Source organism: Phyllobates terribilis, unplaced genomic scaffold (assembly GCF_046119375.1).
Source record: "Phyllobates terribilis strain yellow unplaced genomic scaffold, ASM4611937v1 Scaffold_1__5_contigs__length_1240528914, whole genome shotgun sequence".
NCBI lineage: Eukaryota > Metazoa > Chordata > Amphibia > Anura > Dendrobatidae > Phyllobates > Phyllobates terribilis.
Window position 1 is genome coordinate 230,279,980 of NW_027362761.1, and position 25,173 is coordinate 230,305,152.

General features: G+C 42.7%; 1 protein-coding gene across 1 annotated transcript in view; it reads right to left on the bottom strand.

Annotated features, from left to right (window-relative positions):
- Positions 1-270: 270 nt before the first annotated feature.
- AUH (AU RNA binding methylglutaconyl-CoA hydratase) overlaps positions 271-25,173 on the bottom strand; it is a 270,894-nt gene continuing 245,991 nt past the window's right edge. Inside the window, exons 7-10 of the mRNA XM_073671019.1 lie at positions 14,023-14,210; positions 10,586-10,636; positions 9,541-9,588; positions 271-832 (exon numbers count right to left, since the gene is read on the bottom strand). Coding sequence (XP_073527120.1) covers positions 755-832; positions 9,541-9,588; positions 10,586-10,636; positions 14,023-14,210 — 365 coding nt within the window. The 3' untranslated portion in view covers positions 271-754. The remainder of the gene's footprint in view (positions 833-9,540; positions 9,589-10,585; positions 10,637-14,022; positions 14,211-25,173) is intronic.

Genomic DNA, 25,173 nt, shown 5'->3' on the forward strand with positions numbered 1-25,173 from the left:
TCTTAAAGGGGTTGTCCAGGTTTGGCATGAAAGTGTGTGTGCATATAGAGTGACTGAAGACTTTCTTACCAAACCTGGGCAACGTCTTTAAGCCATATCCCTGTTTCAAAGAAGTAATGTCCTCTCCACAAAGTCCCACCTCTTTTCGAGTAAGACACAAGCAGTTCAAATACAAAGTCGCTGTGCACTTACAATAGAAATTTGTCAGATTGTTTTTACGAATTGAATATTTACCATGAGTTATATTGTATTTAATCCACAATTCCACACTTTCCAGTATAATAGTTTTATTGGTTTATACATCTGATTGTGTTCTTCACTGAAAATGCATTGTCATTGATATGAGTAGTCATTTCTATGGCTTTATTTCACATTACTTTGACATTCTATGTGTACAGCGTCATTACATACAATGCTGCTAAAGCGAAAAAAGAAAAACAAAAGCTTGCCATTGTGTAGCTCTGAGACGTACTAGTGTTTGCTGCTGCAGTCTCTCACATTTCAAGTAACTTAGAACAGGCAAATGAGTGACAGTGCATGTAGGCACAGGCTCACAGCGACTATCAAAATGATCTGAAACACATACTTCAAACAGGTACATGTATGGGCATATTCCAGATGCCGTAATGTTTGCAATATTTACTTCAATTTCCATGGTTGTGAAATTCCACAAACTGAGGCAAGGAACAGAAAGAAGGTCCCCACGACACTTCCCTTTCTACCCTATTTTTGGGAAAGTGATTGCCATGCTTTATTATTCTCCTTTAAAACGCGGCGGCCTTTTTTCCTTAAATGCTAGTAAGCCTTCAAGCCTATCCTTTGTTGGGATAACCTGTATAAAGAGAAGAAAAACAAATATCATATTAAAGGAAGCAAAAAGAATGTAATTTAACAAAATGGCTGCCCATAATGCACTTGTTTCTTTTATTTTTATATTACAAATCAAGAATATGTGAATGCTCGGTATCACCACCTGGTATCTAGGACACACTATAGCAAGTGGAACCATATCCAACCGCAATGCCTCCAATTTCCATCTCTCTTTTTACAGAATCTTCTCATTTTCACAGGGGTGCAGATCTTCCAGTTCCAAACCACATCCCAAAAGCCTCCTTTCCAGGTGTGTTAGGGGCTGTTCTAACAGGCAAAGTACTGTGAATACTTGCAAAGCTGTCCACTAGTGATGAGCGAGCACTAAAATGCTCGGGTACTCGTTGCTCGAGTCGAGCAAATTGGTATGCTAGAGTGCTCGACCCGAGCAAAGAGCCCCATGTAAATCTATGGGAAACTCGAGCATTTTTCCAGCGCCACCACCCCGGCGGTCTGCAAAGGGCCTAAAAATTGCCCAAATCGATGGGAACAGTGCTCAAATGACATGGGAACAGCATGGGGAAGACCCCTGGAAGCATCTCTGACTCCCCAAGGTCACCGCTGTCAACAATGTTGTCAGAGTATTACGCCACTTTTAAGGACTCACAATAAAACATACAAAAACAAAATGGATTTTCCTGGGAAAAATGTTAAGGAACATCCTTTGCAGGGTAATGACTTGCATATAAGGTAAAATAAATAACCAAAAGCAAAACTGCTCCTCCACACCTTGGGCTATATTCACACGTAGCGTTTTCCATGCGTTTTTGCACTTTTGCATTGATTTCAACAGTGAAAAATGTCATTTAAACATTTTACGCCCTTATCTGGCCATGTGGTGTGTGAGACATGATCAGACACATCCTGTTTCATTTATGATGGAGGGACTCTGAAAGTCACAAAGCCTATTTTTATAGGGCCATCAGGCGGCCCTTACTATTCTTAAAGGGCCAGCAGTCAGCCCTCGCTATTGTTAGACAGCCATCAGTCGGCTATGCGTTGTTGTTCCCATTATTAACGAGTGAGTCTCCTATACTGTTCTTGCGTACGCAGTGACTGCGACAGCTGTCAAAATTTTGGAAAAACCCCAATACCAATTTAAAGACAGAGGTGGGCCTCCTGAAAAAAATGTACCCATTATTAGAAAGTGGGTCTCCCATACTGTTTGCCTATACAGTGAATGCAGCAGCTGCCAAAAATTTGGGGGCACTCCAATGGCCCTTGCAAGAGACATAGAGGAGGGCCTCCTGAAAAAAATGTTTACATTATTAGGAAGTGGGTCTCTCATACTGTTTGCCTATGCAGTGAATGCAACGGCTGCCAAAAATTTGCAGACACTCCAATGTCCCTTGCAAAAGACGTAGATATGGTGATATGGTGGTGGAGGATGAGAAGAAGGAGGAGGACAAGAGCAAATAGACAAAATCAGAAAGCGTATACCCATGTCTGGGTGTTAAGACAGGTGCATGCGAACAGAGTTAGACCTCCCCAAAAAAAGACACTGTATTTGAGTTTGTGTTACGCTGCTTGCATTCGGTGATGTTGAGAAGTCTGGCCTAATCCAGCCCTAGTTCATTTTTATAAGAGTCAGCCTGTCAGCATTTTCAGTTGACAGGCGGATGCGCCTATCAGTTATAATTCCACCAGCGGTACTAAAAACCCGCTCACGTGTCCAGCTTGGATACCCAATAATTATAAGGCACAGTGGAATAACGGAGGATGTTGGTATGGTCGGCAAGGTACTCCTTTAGTGTATTCCCAAATTTTTCCCTCCTCGTGAGAGTAGCCCGTGCATCAGGGTCTGTGCAATCGGAGGGTCTGAGAAAACTCTCCCAGAACTTTGACAGTGTTCCCCTGCCTCTGCTGGATTGGATTTGTGGCTCTCATCTGTACTCCTTGGTTGTCCATCGAACTATGACCTCTGCCGCCAGCATTTTCAGATGGGAATATTTTTAATAATTCCGAAACAAGGGCCTTCTGGTACTGACCCATTTTATTAGGCCTGTCCGCAGAGGGAATAAGAGATAGAAAGTTCTCTTTGTAGCGTGGGTCTAGAAGTGTCACCAACCAGTAATGACGGTCACCCAAAATTTGGCCAATGCGAGGGTCAAGGGAAAGGCAGCATAACAAACTCAGCCATGTGTACCAGACTGCTAACAGGCAAGACTTCCGTGTCCTCACCAAGAGGACAGATCTGGGTAGGTTTTGAGAAACGGCTGAACCACCAGGTTAAGCACATGGGCCAGGCATGGTACGTGTGTGAGCTCGCCTCGCTTCAGAGCCACTACCAGGTTCCGGCCATTGTCACACACGACCATGCCTGGCTGTAGGTTCAGCGGTGTCAGCCACAGATCTGCATGCTCTTTCAGAGCTGTCCACAACTCTTCAGCATTGTGCGGTTTGTCACCTAAGCATATTAGCTTTAGCACAGCCTGATGCTGCTTGGCTGAGGCAGTGCTACAGTGCTTCCAGCTTATGACTGATGTGGTCATTTCGGAGATGGAGGCTGAAGAGGAGGAGGAGGTGCAGGAGCTGTAGAATGTGGGGGAAACCCTGACTGACCCAGGGCCTGCAATCCTCGGCGTCGGGAGGACGTGTTCCATCCCAAGGTCCGACTGGGTCCTGGCTTCCACTATATTAACCCAGTGTGCCGTCAGAGAGATGTACTGTCCCTGCCCACAAGCACTTGTCCACGGTTTGGTGGACTTTCCCAGTAACTGCGTTGTTGAGGGCACGACTAATGTTGTGTGACACGTGCTTGTGTAATGCGGGGACAGCACAACGGGAGAAATAGTGGCGGTGGGTACTGAGGGACAGCCGTCATCAGGTTGCGGAAATCTTCCGTCTCCACGAGTCTAAAAGGCAACATTTCAAGGGCAAGCATTCACGAAATGTGTGAATTTAGTAGTGTGGCCTGTGGGGCGTTGGCTGCTTATTGCGCTTGTGTTCCAAGGACTGGGGTAGGGACAACTGAAAGCTGCACTGGGACAAGGATGTGGACGTGCTTGCTGATGGTGTTAGTTGAGAGTGTGCAACGACAGGTGCAGGGAGGGAGGCATCTTCGCATGCGCCATGGACAGGGGATTGGCGTGCATGCACAACAGCGAAGAAGCAGTGGTGTCACCCACAGACACTGTTTCTGAACCCTGGGGTTCGGCCCACTTAGTCGGGTGCTTTGCTGCAGGGCTGTGGAGTCGGAGTCGGAGCCCATTTTGGTGGAATCGGAGTCAGTATAAAATGGACAGACTCTGACTCCTAAAATTGGGTACAGTAATTCAATGCAGTTTGTGGGGAATATTTTTTCATAAGAATTTGGGAAAGTTATGCAATGTCCTATAAATGTCTGTCCTATTCCTGATCTAAGGGTCCAGTCTTTTAGCTAAGATGAATCTGTGCTACAGTAAATTTATCACTTAAACATGAGCAATGTATGAGGGAGTCGGTGTCATGGAAATTGAGAAGTCGGAGGTTTGGCTTACCGACTCCACAGCCCTGCTTTGCTGCCATGTGCCTGATCATGCTGGTGGTGGTCAGGCTGCTAGTTTTACTACCCCTGCCGATGGTGGCCTGACAGGTGATGCAAATGGCCTTTTTGGGGTTATCTGCAGAGTCTTTATTTGGTGTTATGGGGAACGCTTTCCCGCCTTGTGTCTGCAGCCACCACACTGCTTCTTCCTGACTGTTGTGGTGATAAGCCTACCTCCCCCCGTTGTGCTGCTGTCCTCACTCTGCATGTCCCCCCAGCCAGGTTGGGTCAGTTACTATATCATCCACCACCTCATCTTCCACTTTCGCACTCTGGTGCTCCTCCTGACTTTCTGGCAATTGTCTCTCATCATCATCCACCTCTTGCAACAGTAATTACATTTTCCCACCGTTGCCTTGTGACCATGGCTGCTCCAATATTTGGGCATTGCTACACGCGTTCTTCTCTTGACCCGCTTGAAGCTGGCTGGGCGAGAGGCCCAAATCTATAAATGGAAAAGTGAACAGCTCTTATGAATGTCCAAGTGTGGAATCCGTTGTCTCCGGGCACTCGGCATGGTGGGAGGAAGGAGAATCAGGGTGAGGAATATGTGGTCCAGACTCACAGCTACTGAGACTTGACCATGTGGAAGACAGGGTGGTGGTGGTGGCAAAGTGACTGGAAGCATTATCTGCTATCCAACCAACAACCTTTTGACACTGCTCTGTGTTCAATAGTGGTGTTCTGCGGTCTCTTAGTATTTGGGACAGGAAGGTTGGGCGACAAGATGTGGGTGTTTGTTGTGGCACAATTTCAGCTTGCCCACAGCCTCAGCCTCTGCATGCACCATCATGTCCACTTGCCACACGCCTTGCCCATTTTAAATGGAGGACAATATTTTCCACGTTCACTACAAAATGGCTGAATTTGGACCGCAGTTATATGTGATACGTCTGACGGAAAACCACGGATTTTAAATAGCGGGCCTGTAGGTTACTATTCTTCACAGCGACCTCGTGTGAATAGCTTCACTGACACACTGAGACAAAATGTAAATGGAGGCCAATATTTTCCACGTTCACTACAAATGTCTGGATTTTTATCACTGTAATATGGAAAATATTTGGCTGTATTCTGCAGTGTAACAAGCAAATGGAGCAGAAAAATGGCGTACTCTGGCTTGCTTTTTAAGCAAATAATCAGGATTAAGTTAAAAAAAATAATAGCCCTGGCCCCTGATACCTAGGGCTATGTCTACAAATATCTGTAACAGCAGGGTCAGTCAGAACGTGCAATGGACCCTCTTGTGCTGTATACATTGTCTGCCACAAACCCTGCCTGCCTTGCTTTTTAAGCAAATAACCAGGATTAAGATAAAAACAAAATTAGCCCTGGCCCTTGACATCTGGGGCTATGTCTACAAATTCTGTAACAACAGCAGCAGCAGACAGAACGTGCAATGGATCCTCTTGTGCTGTATGCACTGCAGTCTGCCACAAACCCTGCCTGCCTAACTCCTGCTATCACCACTGAATATATGCAGCTGAATTAATCCTCAGAAAGACTGTTAGTTCATATGGATATACAGTACAGACCAAAAGTTTGGACACACCTTCTCATTTAAAGATTTTTCTGTATTTTCATGACTACGAAAATTGTACATTCACACTGAAGGCATCAAAACTATGAATTAACACATGTGGAATTATATACTTAACAACAGCTCAGATTAGAGACCAGGTCAATGCCACACAGAGTTCTAGCAGCAGACACATCTCTACAACAACTGTTAAGAGGAGACTTTGTGCAGCAGGCCTTCATGGTAAAATAGATGCTAGGAAACCACTGCTAAGGACAGGCAACAAGCAGAAGAGACTTGTTTGGGCTAAAGAACACAAGGAATGGACATTAGACCAGTGGAAATCTGTGCTTTGGTCTGAAGAGTCCAAATTTGAGATCTTTGGTTCCAACCACCGTGTCTTTGTGCGACGCAGAAAAGGTGAACGGATGGACTCTACATGCCTGGTTCCCACCGTGAAGCATGGAGGAGGAGGTGTGATGGTGTGGGGGTGCTTTGCTGGTGACACTGTTGGGGATTTATTCAAAATTGAAGGCATACTGAACCAGCATTGCTAACACAGCATCTTGTAGCGGCATGCTATTCCATCCGGTTTGCGTTTAGTTGGACCATCATTTATTTTTCAACAGGACAATGACCCCAAACACACCTAAGGGCTATATGACCAAGAAGGAGAGTGATGGGGTGCTACGCCAGATGACCTGGCATCCACAGTCACCAGACCTGAACCCAATCGAGATGGTTTGGGGTGAGCTGGACCGCAGAGTGAAGGCAAAAGGGCCAACAAGTGCTAAGCATCTCTGGGAACTCCTTCAAGATTGTTGGAAGACCATTTCCGGTGACTACCTCTTGAAGCTCATCAAGAGAATGCCAAGAGTGTGCAAAGCAATCATCAAAGCAAAAGGTGGCTACTTTGAAGAACCTAGAATATAAGACATATTTTCAGTTGTTTCACACTTTTTTGTTAAGTATATAATTCCACATGTGTTAATTCATAGTTTTGATGTCTTCAGTGTGAATGTACAATTTTCATAGTCATGAAAATACAGAAAAATCTTTAAATGAGAAGGTGTGTCCAAACTTTTGGTCTGTACTGTATATATATGCTGTGGAATACTTTTACTAACTATAAACAAGCAAATCTCTCCCTGACTCAGCAGCAGCTCTCCCTACTATGCCTGTTTCCGGGGTAGGCTGTGACAAGCTTGGGGTCATCGGGTCTTAAATAGACCCGATGATGCTATGCGGCCAGCCAATCACTGTAATGCCACAACCAACATGGCAACGGCCTTACAGTGCGTGGCAAGCGATCCCTGCATGTTCACTGACTCTCTAAAGAGCAGCGCCAAACATGCATTGCGGGGTCCCAAGTTCTCACCTGAGCAACCCGGAAATACTCGCCGAGCTTGTCGAGCACCATGATGCTCAGGCAAGTACCGAGTAGTGGTGAGCACGTTCGCTCATCACTACTGTTCACCACTTTTTTGTTATGTAAAAAAAAAGTCCAACAGGGTCTGAAAATACAAAATCTATACTTATCTGCTGATCCCCTGCCATTTCTCCCTGATATCCTGCAGATTTTAAGTGGCACAGCCAAGGTATCCTGCGCATAGTCCGAAAATAAAAAAATAATCTATACCCAACTGCTGATTCCCCAGCCACTCCTTTGAAGCACTGACCATCTCCCTAATATTCTGCTGCTTCTCTGTAACACAACCTAGGTCCCCTGCGGATCACTGAGCTTCCTCTTCCAGCTTATCAAGACATATTGATGCTACAGCCAATCACTGGCTGCAGTAGTGACACTTTCCATACTGCTGCAGCCACTGATTGTCTGCAATGGACACCGGATCTTCCCACTCACTAGAGGAGGAAGCTAGGAATGCAGGTAACGAGTTGATTAGGAGCATCTAACTGGTCTGTAGGAACCAGAACTTATAATGGTTTGTAGGGGATCAAATACTTATTTCTCACTGCAAAACGCAAATAAATGTATCTAATCTATACAATGTGATTTTCTTGATTTTTTTTTGGGATATTCTATCTCTCAATGTTAAAATTAACCTACCCTTAAAATTACAGACTTACAAAAACTGCAAGGGATCAAATACTTATTTCCCCCACTGTATGTACAGTATGTATACTAAAAGGACCAGAATGAGTTGGATTAGTGGCCATATCCTGCACCAGAGAAGACAGCTGTGCTCAGACCATCTTTTGAACAAAATCTGGTTTATGTCATGTAAAGATTGACAGCAAATTACTAGCATCATGTTGTAGCGATATCCAAATGTACATGCTGTCTCAAGAATATACCAGTAAGTGCTCTGTGATTGTACTAAATGTTCCTGCGTCTTTGTTCCACTGCCAAAAATGCCAGAACCAAAATGAGTATCTATTTCTACAAGTTTCCATCAAATCCTACTTTATAAATTTCTATCAAGTTTGACATTTCAGAAGGATAAGGTTCATCACGGCATAGGGCATGTGTTGTAACTGCCTACCTTCCACAACCAGTATCAAATTTTATCTTTAATATAAGTGTATATATATATGTATATATATATATATATATATATATATATATATATATATATATATATATATCCATATCCAAACATGTCACCAAAGGCGAAGGACACATAAATCTGTATGTTCTACGCTTCTGTCAAAAACAAGATCTTTAATAATGTAACTGTCTCGGTATACCATTTTGAGTGACTGCTGACAAAGCGACAAGCAGCAGAAATGAAATAAAATGCCACTCGTGATAAAATCGCACATATTTTACTTCTGTAAACAACAGCAATGCATACGGTGCACAGCCTGAAAGGAGTGCTGAAATTAAAGTGCGGCTGTTTAGGAATCCTAAATTTAGCTAACTTGCGTAAACACCATTTGCTGATTTCTGTGTGGGAGGCTTCACATTATAAAAACAATAACTCCTTCCTGCTGAAGAAATAAACAAACAAGAAATAAAACAATTAAGAACGCCCCTGCATCTAATCAAATCGGGAAATGTCAAACCCAAATATCCAGTTCTTTCAAATAATCAAGTTCTGAAGGAAGAAAATGTCACAGAGCTTCATATCAGATATTGCCTTGATACTGTTATCTTGTGGGGGGTTAACAAACTGAATCAGTAAATGGGAAAATAATTGTAATTCTATTCATTTATGTAATGTTTAGTTGCAACATTATTTCCAAAGAACACTTTATCAGGAAACAAAAGGTGACATTTCTTGGTAAATACTAGCAATGCATCCATTACTAATAACAATACAGACAAACACAGTGTAGTTAACCTTTTAACCCATTAAGGAAAGACATATTTAGGTCTTAAAGACCAATTTATTTATTTATTTCCAGATTTTTCTTTATCTAATTCCAAGAGCCATAGTTTTTGCATCAATGTACCTGTTTGAGGTCTTTTTTTTCCATAGGAGTTGTAGTTTTGAATGGCACATTTTTGAGATGCATATAACTAATAATAGCTTTTATTAACTGTTTTTTGGCGAGAGAGGCAAAAAAAAAAGAGCAAATCAATCATTGTATGTTGCATTATAAATTTAGCGCCATTCATCGTGTAAGTAACAAAGTCATGTGATCGAGTACAAATGCATACCTGTGCATAGCATGCTTCTTCTATGGCTAAGCCTGTTGCCAAATCCACCTGCAATTAGAAAGCGTTACAGGATTAATGTGTATTTTATACAACAAAGTACTGTATGATCTTATTAGATGTTCAGGGTTCTGACTGAGGTTTAGGGCTTATACTCATCTGAGAGAAAAACAGACGAGTGCAATCCAATAAAATATCGGATTGCACGCTGACTAATGTTATTCTATGATTCCCTGCTCATCTTTTTCTCAGCTCAGATTGGACTGAGAAAAAAAATCGCAGCATGCTGCGAGTGGCCACATATATCGGACAGGTGAAGAATATGGTGGTTTATTATTTTTTGTCTTTTACAGGGGACAATGGCTTCAGTGGATTATCTTCTCGTCTGACAGGTGAGGAATATGGTGGTTTATTATTTTTCCTTTTCCCATAATGAATGATAAAAGAGGTACGAGGAGTGTTTATTTCAATAAAGGAGTCTAAGTCATTATTTCAAATCAAGGACTTTTTTCTAGGTGTTTATTTACAATCTGACTAAGTGAGGTTAGTAATGGGGGCGTCTTATAGACACCTCTCCATTACTAACCCTTGGGCTTGATGTCAGCTACCAATACAAAGCTGACATCAACCCCAATACTATTACCCCACTTGCCACTGCACCAGGGCAAGTGGGAAGAGCGGAGGCTAAGCACCAGAATTGGCACACCTTATGGATGCGCTATTTCTTGGGCGGCAGAGAGCTGTTGTTGTTAGTTAGCATGCAGACATTTACAACGGATGTGTGAACACAGCCTAAAGAGATACTACTTTTTATCTTTTTAAGCGAATCCTGGTTTTAGCTTTAAAAATTGCATATAGAAATGTAAACAGAACCCAAAATATCTATTAGCACACTTAAATTCATTGAAGTGTTTTTGGAAGAAAAATTGGCATAAACACTTTGAAAATAACATGGCATGAAGAAACATCGCAGGTCTAAAGCCAACAAAAAAATGAATCAAGAAAGTTAGGAGGTTTATTCACACAACAATATATTGCAAAAACATACCTCAATGCCTTGGTTGATCGCCAATTTAGCCATTCTCATTGCAATTGGTCCCTAGGATTTCAGAAAAAGAGGAATAAAAGAACATGTTATTGGAAAAACAGTAATATATAATTTATTTATTATGAAAACATAGGACATGTATATAAAAAAATAACATTCAGTACTCTTACTAGATAAGAATTACCAAGATGTGGTAGTATAACAGGCTGAAATATACTGACATTTAAGTGCGGGACGATACGGGGGTTGGTGGAGATTTTGTGAAATTATTAATAAACCTGAATTGCCCTTGCCCATAGAAATATTGCACACACTATCATGCCAGTTTAGTTTATGCACACTTAAGTTTACACAGTGCGACACAATGTGGTTTTCTTGAGGCTTCCTGGCGTTCTTCCACCGTTGACTTTAACATGGAAAGCACTAAAAACTACAAATGCCATTTTTCATGTATGGTACAATGATCCAATTACAGGTTACAGAGAAATACTACAGAGTATATAAAAAATAGGGAAAGCTGGACAGGAATGAAGCTGTGCTAATACATACAGGCATATAAGGGAGTTTTAGCTCAATTTCAGTACAAGGCTTAATTTTATTTTTCTTTAGTTTTATTCTATATTCTTATTTTTCATTATAGTTTAGCCATATGGTAACAGTACTGATAGTAACAAGGTTAATGAACCTACCAAGGAAAGGAACATACTAGGATTGCAAAACTGTTGATAACACCTTAACTTTTCCAATTTCATTATTAAAGTATATTTAGTTGTCTAATAGATGGAGATAAGTACATTAGCAAATGTCACACAGTGTACAGCATGTTCTACATCTGTTTGTTCCAGACGTAATGTTTCCCTGTAAATCCGCAAAGCACAAGTTCTGCAATACAGAGATTTATCTAGAGCAACTCATAAGCTGCGGCACGGACTGATCTGCAAAGGGAGCATGTATTAAATTCATTTTACCAAAAAGAACCTACATATTTCTATAAAACTGTTTTTCCTAAGTATTCAGTGCAAAACTATATAATAAAAGATTACTGCCTTTAAATGCCCACCTAGGAACTTTATTTTTTAATATTATCTTATTATAGTTGTGCTGAAAGATTCACAGGATTATGGTCACGTGGCCACGTCAGTAATCTGTGCCTGCCGGATCAGAGCAGTGAAAACCTCCTACAGCCTGCAGAATCCATGACGCCTCTTCTGACTAGGAGGCCCACATGACATGATGATTATGTCATACTGATGATGTCACAGGGCCTACTAAGAAGAAGAGGAGTCAGGGATCATCAGAGACAGATTCTTTACTGTACAAGCCGTGAGACTATGGAACGCTCTGCTACAACGTGTTGTAACGGTCGATTCACTAAAAAAGTTCAAGGAGGGCCTGGATGATTTTCTTGAAAAATAGATTATTACAAGTAATGACTACTAAATTTTGTAGATTGGATTTTTGATTGCCATACTAGTCTGATTGCCGTATGTGGAGTCAGGAAGGATTTGTTCTCCTAATATGGGGCAATTAGCATCTGCCTCATGAGATAAACCTGTTAGATACAAGTCCATCAACTAGAACCTTCTTTCAAACTTATAACTAAAACTATGAAAACTATGGATCCCAAAGGTAGGAGGAGATTCACAGTTTTCTGTTCCAGCAGCCACGGGCTACTGATGTGGCAGCGGGACAGGGTCAGCAAAACATTTAGCTCAACTTTACTTGTCATTTATCTTAATCGGTTACTTAGAATTTTTTGTTAGGCCTATGGCTTTCAGTACAAACCCATAAGCCTTGGTGATAGTAATGTTAGGGCCAAACAAAGCAAAAAACGACCCTCACTATAAGTGCTGCTACCAATAAATTACCAAGACCAGTATTATCTCTGATCTTGGCATGAGAATAGTTATCAATCACAGCCACCCTCCCCTTGGCTATGTGACTTATCAGCATCTTGACGTACATCATTTTGCAGGATATACTTCATGTTGATAACACTCATGTATGTCATTCTGCAGTAAGGGTTAAAACACGTGTTTGCTATCAGCAATCACATAATGGATTGCCCCACTATGGGTGTGACGCGCCCCCTGGGCCTGTACTGAGCAGGGGGATACCCGGAGCCGGATCGCTGGGGGTTGTAGTCCTCCGTGGCGGTGACCCGGTCCGTGCCCAGGGCGGTCAAACCAGTGGCAGTCTTAGGTAATAACAATGTCCGACTACGCCACCCGTGGATTGCGGTCAGTGGGGACCGCCGCTGCGCTGCAGACCGCTGAGGCTGATGTTGTTTGCGCAGCCGAGTATGAGATAACTCCCCACGGGAGAAGTATTGCCTCAGGGCAGCTAGTGTGGATGATGGGAGTGATGGTGTGAGCGTCCCAGTACTAATGGTGCTGGTGCAGCGATGAAACACAGAGACGTGTGGTGCAGTTCAGGGTCTTTACTGATGGTAATAAGCAGACCCTCCCGGGAGTACTGGTTAGCAGTAGGGGCCTGGTCAGTCTGTGAGCAAGCAGGATCTCCCCCTGGCCAGGTGGAGTTGTAGGCCTCCTCGTCTATCTGCACTCTTTCCTGGCTACCTTGCTCTATGCGGGTAGAAGTAGCCCACGTCCCTGAGTATACCGTGTGGTGCTCACCCGTATGGCCGGTGACTTGGAGCCTTCTGTTAGCCTCCGCTTCACGATAGCGGTGCTGGTCCCTTGCTTGTGACCGTGCCTTCGGGCTTCTATGGCCAGAGGACATGGAATCCCCTGCCGGTTGGATTCTGCTGCTGGACCTGGATGTCCCCACAGCCTCGGACTCCGTGTCCGGGTTTAGTGTCTTCAACCAGGGCGAACTCTGCTCAGCTCCAGCCCCTGGTATTCAGCTACTGTTCCTACAGAGCTCCTAGGTCTTCCTTTCCCTGTGTCTGCTGTCCTCCAGACCAGACTGCGTCTCTGTCTGGGACTTCACTCTGACTCTGACTGCTCTGCTTGTTCTGCAGGCTCTGTCTGTCCTAATCCCGCCCCAGACCCAGTTTATAAGGGCAGATTCCTCCCCTTCCAGGTCTGGGTGGGCCGTGTTGCATGCTTAGGGCTCCTGACCAGAGAAACCTCCCACTTGCTCTCAGACATAATATTTCTATTACTGTGGCAACCAGACCCCTGGGGTGCCACAGGTGCATTCATATTTTGCGGCCATGGTGTGGGTTTCGAAAATTGTAGTGAAAAAAATGCAACATGAGAGCAACGTGTGAACGCAGGATATTGGTTTAAAAACTTTATCATATACAGGTGCACAGCCATCAATGTAATACCTGGGCTGCTCCCGTCCTCTAGACTGGGAGTTATTCCTACAGAGTCGTTCTCCATTCTAGCTCATTGAAGCCCATCCCCTTTATATTGTCCATATTCCCTAACAAATCACTAACATACATTTAGTTACTTAATACTAATTACCTGAGATATGAATTCCCTAGCTAAAGCAACAGCCCTTTGGTAAGCTGCATCTCCTTCATCGTTTTGTTCTGCAACATGGCTGACCAAACCAATGGATTTTGCTTCATTGCCATCTAAGACACGTGCTGAGAATATAAGCTCCTTCGCCAAAGCAACACCGACCATACGTGGTAGCCTCTGTGTTCCTCCTTTAATAGAAAAAAAAAAATAGATTTAGATGTACATTTTATTTTAACTGGACCATATACTATGACGGCTCATTTCCTGTTAATCGTGCAGTTAGGGAAAATACCAGTTCTAGTTACAAGGTGACAACACATGATTTACATAAGACATTAGGGAAATGGGATTATTGTACACAGGGATGTACATATGAAGATCACGTATCTGGAGTATTGTGAAAGAAGTACAAAAGGATATATGATATGATCTATCTATAACAGTAGATAGATCATGTAATAATATTCTGTAGATCATGGGGTGAAAACGAGGAGTTGCAATTATACCAACAAATTGATGCTTCTAATGTTTATTTTGAAATCCCCAAATTTGTCTCTACTTTTGGATAAAGTAGGGCATTTGTACGTTTTTTTCAAAAAATTATCTAGATAGAAAGGACATAGAAATTCAAATGCTCTCTAAGGAAAAGTTATGATGTATAATGTGATGAGTGGGAAGGCAGAATAACTGGCTAATTAATTGAGTAATTAAATAGTTGCACAGCAAAGTCGTGCACAACAAGAGATAAGCTAGCACACAACGTATGCATACAGATGCATGTCATTAAAGGTATTTGTATGCGTATTTAACTCTATGTGCAATCATTCATTGGGCTCAAAGTGATCGTGACACCTGAAAAACGCAGTATGATGATGAGCCACTGTTAAGATGAAATTGCATTTGTCATTTTTCATGCCAGATTTGAGACAGACACAGGAATGGATATAAAATAGAGAAGCATAAGGGTTTCCATATACCGTATTTTTCGGACTATAAGATGCACTTTTTTCCTCCAAAATTTTGGAGGAAAGTGGGGGGTGCGTCTTATAGTCCGAATACTATATACATGGCTGTGCATGGTGGTGGGTGTGGGGGAGTGGCAGCGGGGGGTCAGCAGGGCACAGGAGGCAGCAGCAGCCTGCTGCAGCCTACGATGTGCCCACTACTAAAGAAAATTAATATTCCCTGCTTCCCACGCCCATGGGCATGGAGAGCAATGAATATTAATTTTTCTTAATAGCCGGCACACTGGAGCCGCAGCGCTCTGCACTCTGTGTGCCCGCTATTAAAGCTCATGAATATTCCCTACAACCCACTCCGATGGATTGTAGTGAATATCCATGGTCTTTAATAGCGGGTACACTGACCACAGAGCGGCAGCAGGGGCCGCGCTGCGGTACAGTGTGTCGGCTATTGAACAGACTGAATGGTCACTGCTCCCCACGCACAGAGTCCCGGTGTGGGGAGCAGTGACTATTCCAGCACAGCGTCTCACGCTGTGTGAGGGCGCATGGCAGGGTCGCCATGCGTGGCTCACATAGTCAGAGTGCCAGCAGCAGAGCGGGACAGCGCTGGAGGAGAGAGGAGAGGAGTATGATTATTTATTTATTTTTGCAGGCAGCTTGATGGGGGCTCAGAGGGTGCCATGCATACCAGAATGGGGGCTCAAGGGGTGCCATGCATACCAGGATGAGGGCTCAGAGGGTGCCATGCATACCAGGATGGGGGCATCAAGGGGTATCATGCATACCAGGATGGGGGCTCAAGGGGTGCCATGCATACCAGGATGGGGGCTCAGAGGGTGCCATGCATGCCAGGATGGGAGCTCAAGGAGTGCCATGCATACCAGGATGGGGGCTCAAGGGGTGTCATGCATACCAGGATAGGGGCTCAGAGAGCGCCAAGCATGCCAGGATGGGAGCTCAAGGGGTGCCATGCATACCAGGATGGGGGCTCAAGGTGTGCCATGCATACCAGGATGGGGGCTCAGAGGGGTGCCATGCATACCAGGATGGGGGCTCAAGGGGTGCCATGCATACCAGGATGGGGGCTCAAGGGGTGCCATGCATACCAGGATGGGGGCTCAGAGGGTGCCATGCATACCAGGATGGGGGCTCAAGGGGTGCCATGCATACCAGGATGGGGGCTCAAGGGGTGCCATGCATACCAGGATGGGGGCTCAAGGGGTGCCATGCATGCCAGGATGGAGGCTCAGTGGGGTGCCATGCATACCAGGATGGAGGCTCAAGGGGTGCCATGCATACCAGGATGGGGGCTCAAGGGGTGCCACGCATACCAGGATGGGGGCTCAAGGGGTGCCATGCATACCAGGATGGGGGCTCAAGGGGTGCCATATATACCAGGATGGGGGATCAAGGGGAACCATGCATACCAGGATGGGGATGAGGGTCAGGTATACCAGGATGGGATGGGGGCCACTTATACCAGGAAGGAGGGGCCATGTATGCCAGGATGGAGCATATTAACAGAATTGGAGGACATTACCCCAATACCAGTGTCAGCAGCAGACCCCCTCCCCCATAACAGGGCATCATGACCACATTTTTTGCTTACATTTTTTTTCATATTTTCCTCCTTTAAAACCTAGGTGCGTCTTATAGTCCGAAAAATACAGTATGTATGGAATATATATATATATTTCCTTCTTTATGGATCTTTATTGGTATTGGCTGAGGATACTGAATTAAAGGGAACCTGTCATAATCAAAATGCTGTCCAATATTCTAACAATGTTATAGAACAGAAAAAGCTGAGTAGACCAATGTATCCCTATGAGGGAAAATATTCACTTTAACATGTATTTCATTTAAGTCCTGCTTTCTCTTTTCAGAGGTCCAGTGGGTGGTCTTATCAGTGATTGACAGCTTTCCTTATAGGAGCATTCATACATAGTTCGCCGTCAGTCACCAATTAGAACCGCCTACTGGACATATGAGAAAAATAAGCAGAAATTTACCTGAATAAATTCCAAGTTATACTGAATCTTTTCCCAAAAAACTACATATCAATCTGTTCAGCTCTTTCATCTCTATAGTATGATACTTAAAGATCAGGATGCTTGCTCCACGTCATAAGTTCCCTACAAATGAGAGCTGCATAATCCTCTACTTCTTTATGTTCAGTGCAGGACATGAATAGTAAAACTACACTCACATATACAATACAGACCAAAAGTTTGGACACTCCTTCTCAATTAAAGATTTTTCTGTATTTTCATGACTATGAAAATTGTACATTCCACTGAAGGCATCAAAACTATGAATTAACACATGTGGCATTATATGCTTAACAAAAAAGTGTGAAACAACTGAAATTATGTCTTATATTCTAGGTTCTTCAAAGTAGCCACCTTTTGCTTTGATGACTGCTTTGCACACTCTTGGCATTCTCTTGATGAGCTTCAAGTGGTAGTCACCGGAAATGGTCTTCCAACAATCTTGAAGGAGTTCCCAGAGATGCTTAGCACTTGTTGGCCCTTTTGCCTTCACTCTGCGGTCCAGCTCACCCCAAACCATCTCGATTGGGTTCAGGTCAGGTGACTGTGGAGGCCAGGTCATATGGCGTAGCACCCCATCACTCTCCTTCTTGGTCAAATAGCTCTTACACAGCCTGGAGGTGTGTTTGGGGTCATAGTCCTGTTGAACAATAAATCATGGTCCAACTAAACGCAAACCGGATGGAATAGCATGCCGCTGCAAGATGCTGTGGTAGCCATGCTGGTTCAGTATGCCTTCAATTTTGAATAAATCCCCAACAGTGTCACCAGCAAAGCACCCCCACACCATCACACCTTCTCCTCCATGCTTCACGGTGGGAACCAGGCATGTAGAATCCATCTGTTCACCTTTTCTGCGTCGCACAAAGACACGGTGTTTGGAACCAAAGATCTCAAATTTGAACTCATCAGATGAAAGCACAGATTTCCACTGGTCTAATGTCCATTCCTTGTGTTCTTTAGCCCAAACAAGTCTCTTCTGCTTGTTGCCTGTCCTTAGCAGTGGTTTCCTAGCAGCTATTTTACCATGAAGGCCTGCTGCACAAAGTCTCCTCCTAACAGTTGTTGAAGAGATGTGTCTGCTGCTAGAACTCTGTGTGGCATTGACCTGGTCTATAATCTGATCTGCTGTTAACCTGCAATTTTTGAGGCTGGTGACTAGGATAAACTTATCCTCAGAAGCAGAGGTGACTCTTGGTCTTCCTTTCCTGGGGCGGTCCTCATGTGAGCCAGTTTCTTTGTAGCGCTTGATGGTTTTTGTAACTGCGCTTGGGGACACTTTCAAAGTTTTCCCAATTTTTCGCACTGACTGACCTTTATTTGTTAAAGTAATGATGGCCACTCGTTTTTCTTTACTTAGCTGCTTTTTTCTTTCCATAATACAAATTCTAACAGTCTATTCAGTAGGACTATGTGCTGTGTATCCACCAGACTTCTACACAACACAACTGATGGTCCCAACCCCAATTATAAGGCAAGAAATCCCACTTATTAAACCTGACAGGGCACACCTGTGAAGTGAAAACCATTTCCGGTGACTACCACTTGAAGCTCATCAAGAGAATGCCAAGAGTGTGCAAAGCAGTCATCAAAGCAAAAGGAGGCTACTTTGAAGAACCTAGAATATAAGACATATTTTCAGTTGTTTCACACTTTTTTGTTAAGTATATAATTCCACATGTGTTAATTCATAGTTTTGATGCCTTCAGTGTGAATGTACAATTTTCATAGTCATGAAAATACAGAAAAATCTTTAAATGAGAAGGTGTGTCCAAACTTTTGGTCTGTACTGTATGTGACAAAGGGACTTATGGAGTTTTATTGACCCATACACACATCAGTTTTAAAAACAGATCCGTGTGTCCTGTCTGTGTGACTTAGAGCATGTCCAATTCTCATCCGTTTCGCAGATCAGACTCGACCATTAACCCTTTCATGACATATGATTTCCATTTATGTCATGCGTCGTGTCTCTGGCTTTGCGAGCCCACATCTTTTGCGACTGATGATGGCAGATTTACTGAGCCATCATCTGCCTCTAACAGCTGCGGGTGGAGTTCCGCCTGTGGCTGTTAACATGTTAAATGTCGCTTTCAATCTCTGATAGTGGCATTTACAGCGCATCGGCAGGGGGGCACATCATTCCATGCGCTCATCGGTGAGCCTGTGATGTGACCACTGAGCGCCATGGGTTTTTTTGGCACAAGGTTAGAGGAGGCTGGGTCTTTATAAAGCTGGGAAATTTGCCTCACTTGGCATTTCCTAACAATGATAGTGAATAGTGTTGGGCGAGTATGTTCTGTTCCGAGTATGCTCGGGCAGAGCTCCGAGTATTTACAGCTGCTCGGTGATATGATTGAATCACTCCCGTGTGCATGATTTGCGACTGTTTGACAGCTTTATTACATGTGAGAAATGAGTAAGAAATAGACATACCTCACATGTATTAAAACTGTCAAACAGTCGCAAATCATGCACACGGGAGCGATTCAACCATATCACCGAGCAGCTGTAAATATTCGAGAGGTCGGCCCAAGCATACTCACCGAAAGGGTTAACAGAACATACTCGCTCAACACTAATAGTGAACAATCCATAACCCTACGAGGCTAGCTAAGGTCTGAAACCTTGGGTCAAAATTATCTGAGCAAATCTCCAAGGGTGCCCAAACTTTTGCATTGTCCCATTTCCCTTTTTGTAATTTTCTCAAATGTAAAAAATAACAATATTTTTTTTTTTGACTAAAATACAAAGCAAATTTGTCATCTTTAACTTCAGCCTTTTTAGAGATGATTTCATCTTCAACTTCCTTAACTGTTCACAATAACAGTAATTTTGACCAGGGGTGCCCAAACTTTTACATGCCACTGTACATACTGGGTAACCATGTGCCGAAATATGGAAAACCCCTGACACTATGAGATAAGAGTTATGACACAGTGACTGTAAAATATCTTTCAATATCATAACTAACAAAGCTCCTCTCACACATGTACAGAGCTGGGACACTGGCTTCTAGTTAATAAAGCGTGTCACTTTCCAAATGTCATGGGTAGGCACACTCATCCTACCAGACTCCTGAAGTTTGTGCAGACGAGAAGCACACTCAGAAGATGGGCACGTTACACAATGGCTCCCTCACTATTTGTGGTGCTTCAGTAAAGTATATGAGCTACAGACTCCATTTTAATTTCACTCCTACCCAAACTAAACTATACATTGTGGAGTCCTTTCCATAGATGGCACTTTAACATCATTTTTTGGTGTGTGTGTCCTGAATTAATAGTGCAGAAATGACGTTTTTGTGGAAAACAACACCTGTTTCAACAAGTACATTTATATTCACTATTACCGTAGCGCTAAAGGGAAAATTTCAACATTTGTTTTGGATACATGGAGAGCTGAACCCTAAAGGGATTGTCCAGGCTTGGATCAAACGTCAGCTGTCACTATGTGAACGCAGAATCAAGACATTCCATGTCACGATTTCACAATATTGCCAGTGCGACTGGTGCAATCACGTGTCCGTATGCATGCGATTTGCAAACGTGAGGTCACATGCAGACTAGTCTTATCCGGTTTCTCTCAATAGGAGAGAATTTAGAGAAGTGCAGAACTCTAGTCGGTACGGGACTGCACACAACTGACCACTCTCTCAAGCGGGCAATACCGGGGAATCATGACAGCATGCGCACCGCAAGCTGACACATTTCGGCAGTCTGCAGTCAAATGAAGTGCCTGCAGACTTTTTTTTTCCCAAGCCTGGACAACCCCTTTAAAAATATTACATGCTTTTACATGTAGAATTGAAAGAACAATACATACTGTAGATGTTAGAATTTGATAGCGGGAAGGTGAGCCATCTTAGTTTTACAGGATATGTGCTTCTCTGTAGGTCCTGGCAACCAATTACCAACACCATCTTGGTCCTTCAATGGAAGAATATGCATACTCCTCATATTAGGGGTCATGGGCAGCAGTCATGTATCTGATGTCCACTTATGTTACATCATGTAGTACCAGACAGGAGAGTGCTGTCCTTCAACTGCTGTTATAGATTGGGCATACAGAAACTACAAGCCAAAATGTGCTGACAACTGCCATATGTAACCAGCTGCACAGTAGTTATCAAACTATTTGAGCTTTGGAATATATAGGAGTCATGTGCCCTCTTTTCAAGGTTTACACAAATGCAAATAAAGCTTTTAGAAATGCGGAAAGTACCTAGACTTTTCCCTCAGTACTCTCCATGACCTTATTAGAAAGTGAGTTGCAACACACAGTGCTACTGAAAAATACTTCCTTATGGAGAGTAGGGTGAACAAGCTTATTCCAGGAGATATCAAATACCTTGTAACCCTTAAGGGTATGTGCACACGTTGAGTATTTTGGAAGTAGAAATTTCTGCACCATTTCAGCATCTGTTCATCTGTTGGCAGGAAAACAAAGTCTCAAAACCATTGTGTCTGCCGTGATTTTGCCGCGCTTTTTCAGTGCATTCAATGGGTGAAAAACGCACAGAGAATTGACATGCTGCAGATTATTTTCTGCACCAAATCTGCAACTCTAAAATATTCAGTGTGCATGACACTTCAGGTTTCTCATTCGCTTTGCTGGCATCAGGTTTTGCTAGCAAATCAGCATGGCAAAAACACACCAAATCTGCAACATGTGCACAAGGCCTTAAACTCTTACAATAAGTTTAAACGTCCGGAATATATTTATCCAAAAATACTTGTATATGAAATATTCAGTATATATTTTGGACAGACTTTAGAAAGGGCTACTGTGGTTTACTAGTGATATGGGCTCTAGTTCCAGGAGCCAAGTGTCATGAGTTGGACCCCCCCATTATCAGTAAGTTGATGATGATTATGATGCATCTATATCACAGATATATCCCATAAGGGGAAAAACCCTTTATTATATATATATATATATATATATATATATATATATATATATATATATATATATATATTTTTTACAAAAAAATTGCTCAGATATGTGTTTTAAAAAAATGGACAGATGTCATACTCACCTCACCGATCCCCTTTCACTTCTGTTCTGGTTGTGCCTGGTACCTGCTTCCCGCTGCAGCAATGACAGGCAATCACAGTGGTGATCTGTACAGTCAGCATCTGTGGCGAGGGATCAGTGAGGTGAGCATGGCTTCTTTTATTTTTTTAAAGCAATCTGAGCATTTAGTTTCAAAAATTGTACTACCCAGACACCTTCCTTAAATAATAAAATATAATAAGATTATACCCAAAATACACACTGAAGTTAAAAAAAAAGAGAATATATGGAAAAAATGTAAAAATTTTGCTCTGGGTAGAATACTATAGTTAATGTTGATATCCAAAATAGTCTTGTGTCTAGTACGTACGAATTCTGAACATTCTCAATGGTGGCAAACAATGGAGCATTCTGAAGTTTGCTGGGGGTTCGACCCCTGTGATCCCAAGAACCCGAGCTCTCAAGAGCCCCAGCTGAAAGGAGCAAAAGTCGATCATGCGCTCTGTCACTCCATTCAATTTAACAGGAGTGCCAAAGATCAGCCGACCGCAGTGCATAACAATCTCCAGTGCTCCCATTAAGAGTGAACAGAGTGGTAGTGTGCACGATCAACCTCCACTCCATTCAACTGGGGCTCTTCAGAGCCCCAGTTTGTGTGATTACTGGGGCCAGGGCAGTGAGACCCCCAGAGAAAGGAAAGTTTTTGCCAATTCAGTGAATAGGGGATAACTTTCAAACTTAAAGGTACGACTTTATGGGTCAATTAACACTACAGATCACAAATTTCCAAACTGAAGCATATTGGTATATGTGAAGGCACAGACATTGGCTGACAAATTTATATGGGAAACACATATCTAATTAGTCAAGGGCCTTTTACATTGGGTGATTATTATGTAAAATCTCATACTATCGAGAAAGTGTCTGCAATCATTGGCCAATGTAAACATTTGAAGCGATTGAAGGATCAGTGAGAATATGCTTGTTGGTTGAAATTTTTTAGGACTTCTTAGTATATCCCCTCATGTAAATGGCATCTGTTAATCCTTAGAAGACAAGCCAGGAGGAAAACAGGAAAAACAGGCGATCTCAGATGCGTTTGTGATTACAAAAAAGCGATTATCGTATCAGATTTAATCGGTGCTCATTTTTTACAAATTTATCTTCAAGTGTAAAAAAAATCCAAAGAAGGAGTTATTGATTACCCACATCCCAATCTTTATAGATTTTTTTAATGTTATATAGGAATCTCTTTTAATTCATTATAATTATCCCTTTACAAGAAGAGTGGCGACGAGGAGAAATATGAACTGCACCCATGTGAACTATCTATCGCATCACATAACTTTCTGGTTTTAGGTTTCTATAAGCGGAGTGAAAAAAACAACTGACAAACAGTTACAAAACTATTACACAACAGCTTTATCTTATGGGAACAGCATGCAATCCTGCTGAAAGCAAACATGGCAGTAAGATGAGGCAATAAAAGTTAACTGGAAATGAGTTCAACACGTTAGAAAAAAAACGATCTTTGTGGTAGTAAATGTAGATTCAATTCCATCCACCAGTTTTTTCACCTTTTATGATTTGTAGGGAGATTACTAAGTATCAGGACTCTTCCAACACAGACAATGCATCACACAAAGCAAATACATTACATAGTTGAAGCATGAGCGGCCAAACATTAACAGATTGAGGAAGGGGAATCTAGAGGAAAGGTTATATCAGGCGACAGCACGTAGTCACTGTACTATGTATTGTTCAACCCCTCACTTCTTACAAATTCCATAGTTCATAGACAGATTAGAATTACTCATATCAGTCTTTGACCCTAGTTGGGTCTCATAATCTAATTCAAAAGGAAGTCAACCTGATTCCAGCTTCTTAAAAGGAGCCTACTCAACTGGTGGCTTCTAGGTACACATCAAGACATGGACGGTCTGGATAGATTGGCTAGATAGCTGGAGTGGAAGGCTGCCCTATCTAGCCAGACCGTCCATGTCTTGATGTGTCCCCTAGGAACCCGTTGAGGAGGCTCCTTTGAGAAGATGGTATCAGGTTGACTTCCTTTGAATTAGATTATAGTACAAAACTTGTGACAGGGACTGATACGAGTAATTACAATTTGAGGTGTGGAATTTCTAAGGAGTGGGAAACTGAACATTGGGGTATTTGCCTTTCTGCTGGTCTTTATTGTTAGGGCAGCCTTCCACTCCACCTAACAATATGGACCTACAGAAAGGTAAATACCCCAATGTTCAGTTTCCCACTCCTTAGAAATTCCACACCTCATATACAAATTGTAATCACTGGTATCAGTCCTTGACACTAGTTGTGTACCATAATCTAATTCAAAGGAAGTCGACCTGATTCCACCTTCTCAAAAGGAGCCTCCTCAACGGGCTCCTAGGGGACACATTAAGACATGGACTGTCTGGCTAGATAGCTGGAGTGGAAGGCTGCCCTTCTCTCCCCCAGCTCCAACAACAAGGACCTACAGAAAAGCACATATCCCATTCAATTTCCTACTTCTTAGAAATTCCACAGCTCATACACAAATTGTAATTACTCGTATCAGTCCCTGTCCCCAGTTGGGTCACATAATCTAATTCAAAGTACCGGCTCATAGGGACACATCAACACATGAACTGTCTTGCTAGACAGCTAGGGTGGGAGCCTGCCCTTTTCTCCCTCAACTTAAACAACAAGGCCCTACAAAAAGGCGCATACTCCAATTATCTGAAAGGTCCCTTTAGTGCTATACAGTTGAACTAATAAGTTTACTTACACTTTAGCCCCATTCAGCAAAACAAAGTTTTTCACAATTTCTGACACTTAATCCTAGTACATATTCCTTCTCTTATGTCCATTAGAATTATTACAATATTTGAAGATGTAAAATATCAGGATAATACTAGAGACAATGATTTCTCTCAGCTTCTTAACTTTTATTTCCAGTGGCTAAGAAGCTTACATACAATTGGGTAGAATTTTCATTTTTTCTTCCTCTTGTTCCAAGAGCCATAACTTTTTTTACATTTTCTATAAACCTAGCCATATCAGGGCTTGTTTTTTTAGAGGACAAGCTGTACTTTTGAATGACCATTAATTTTACC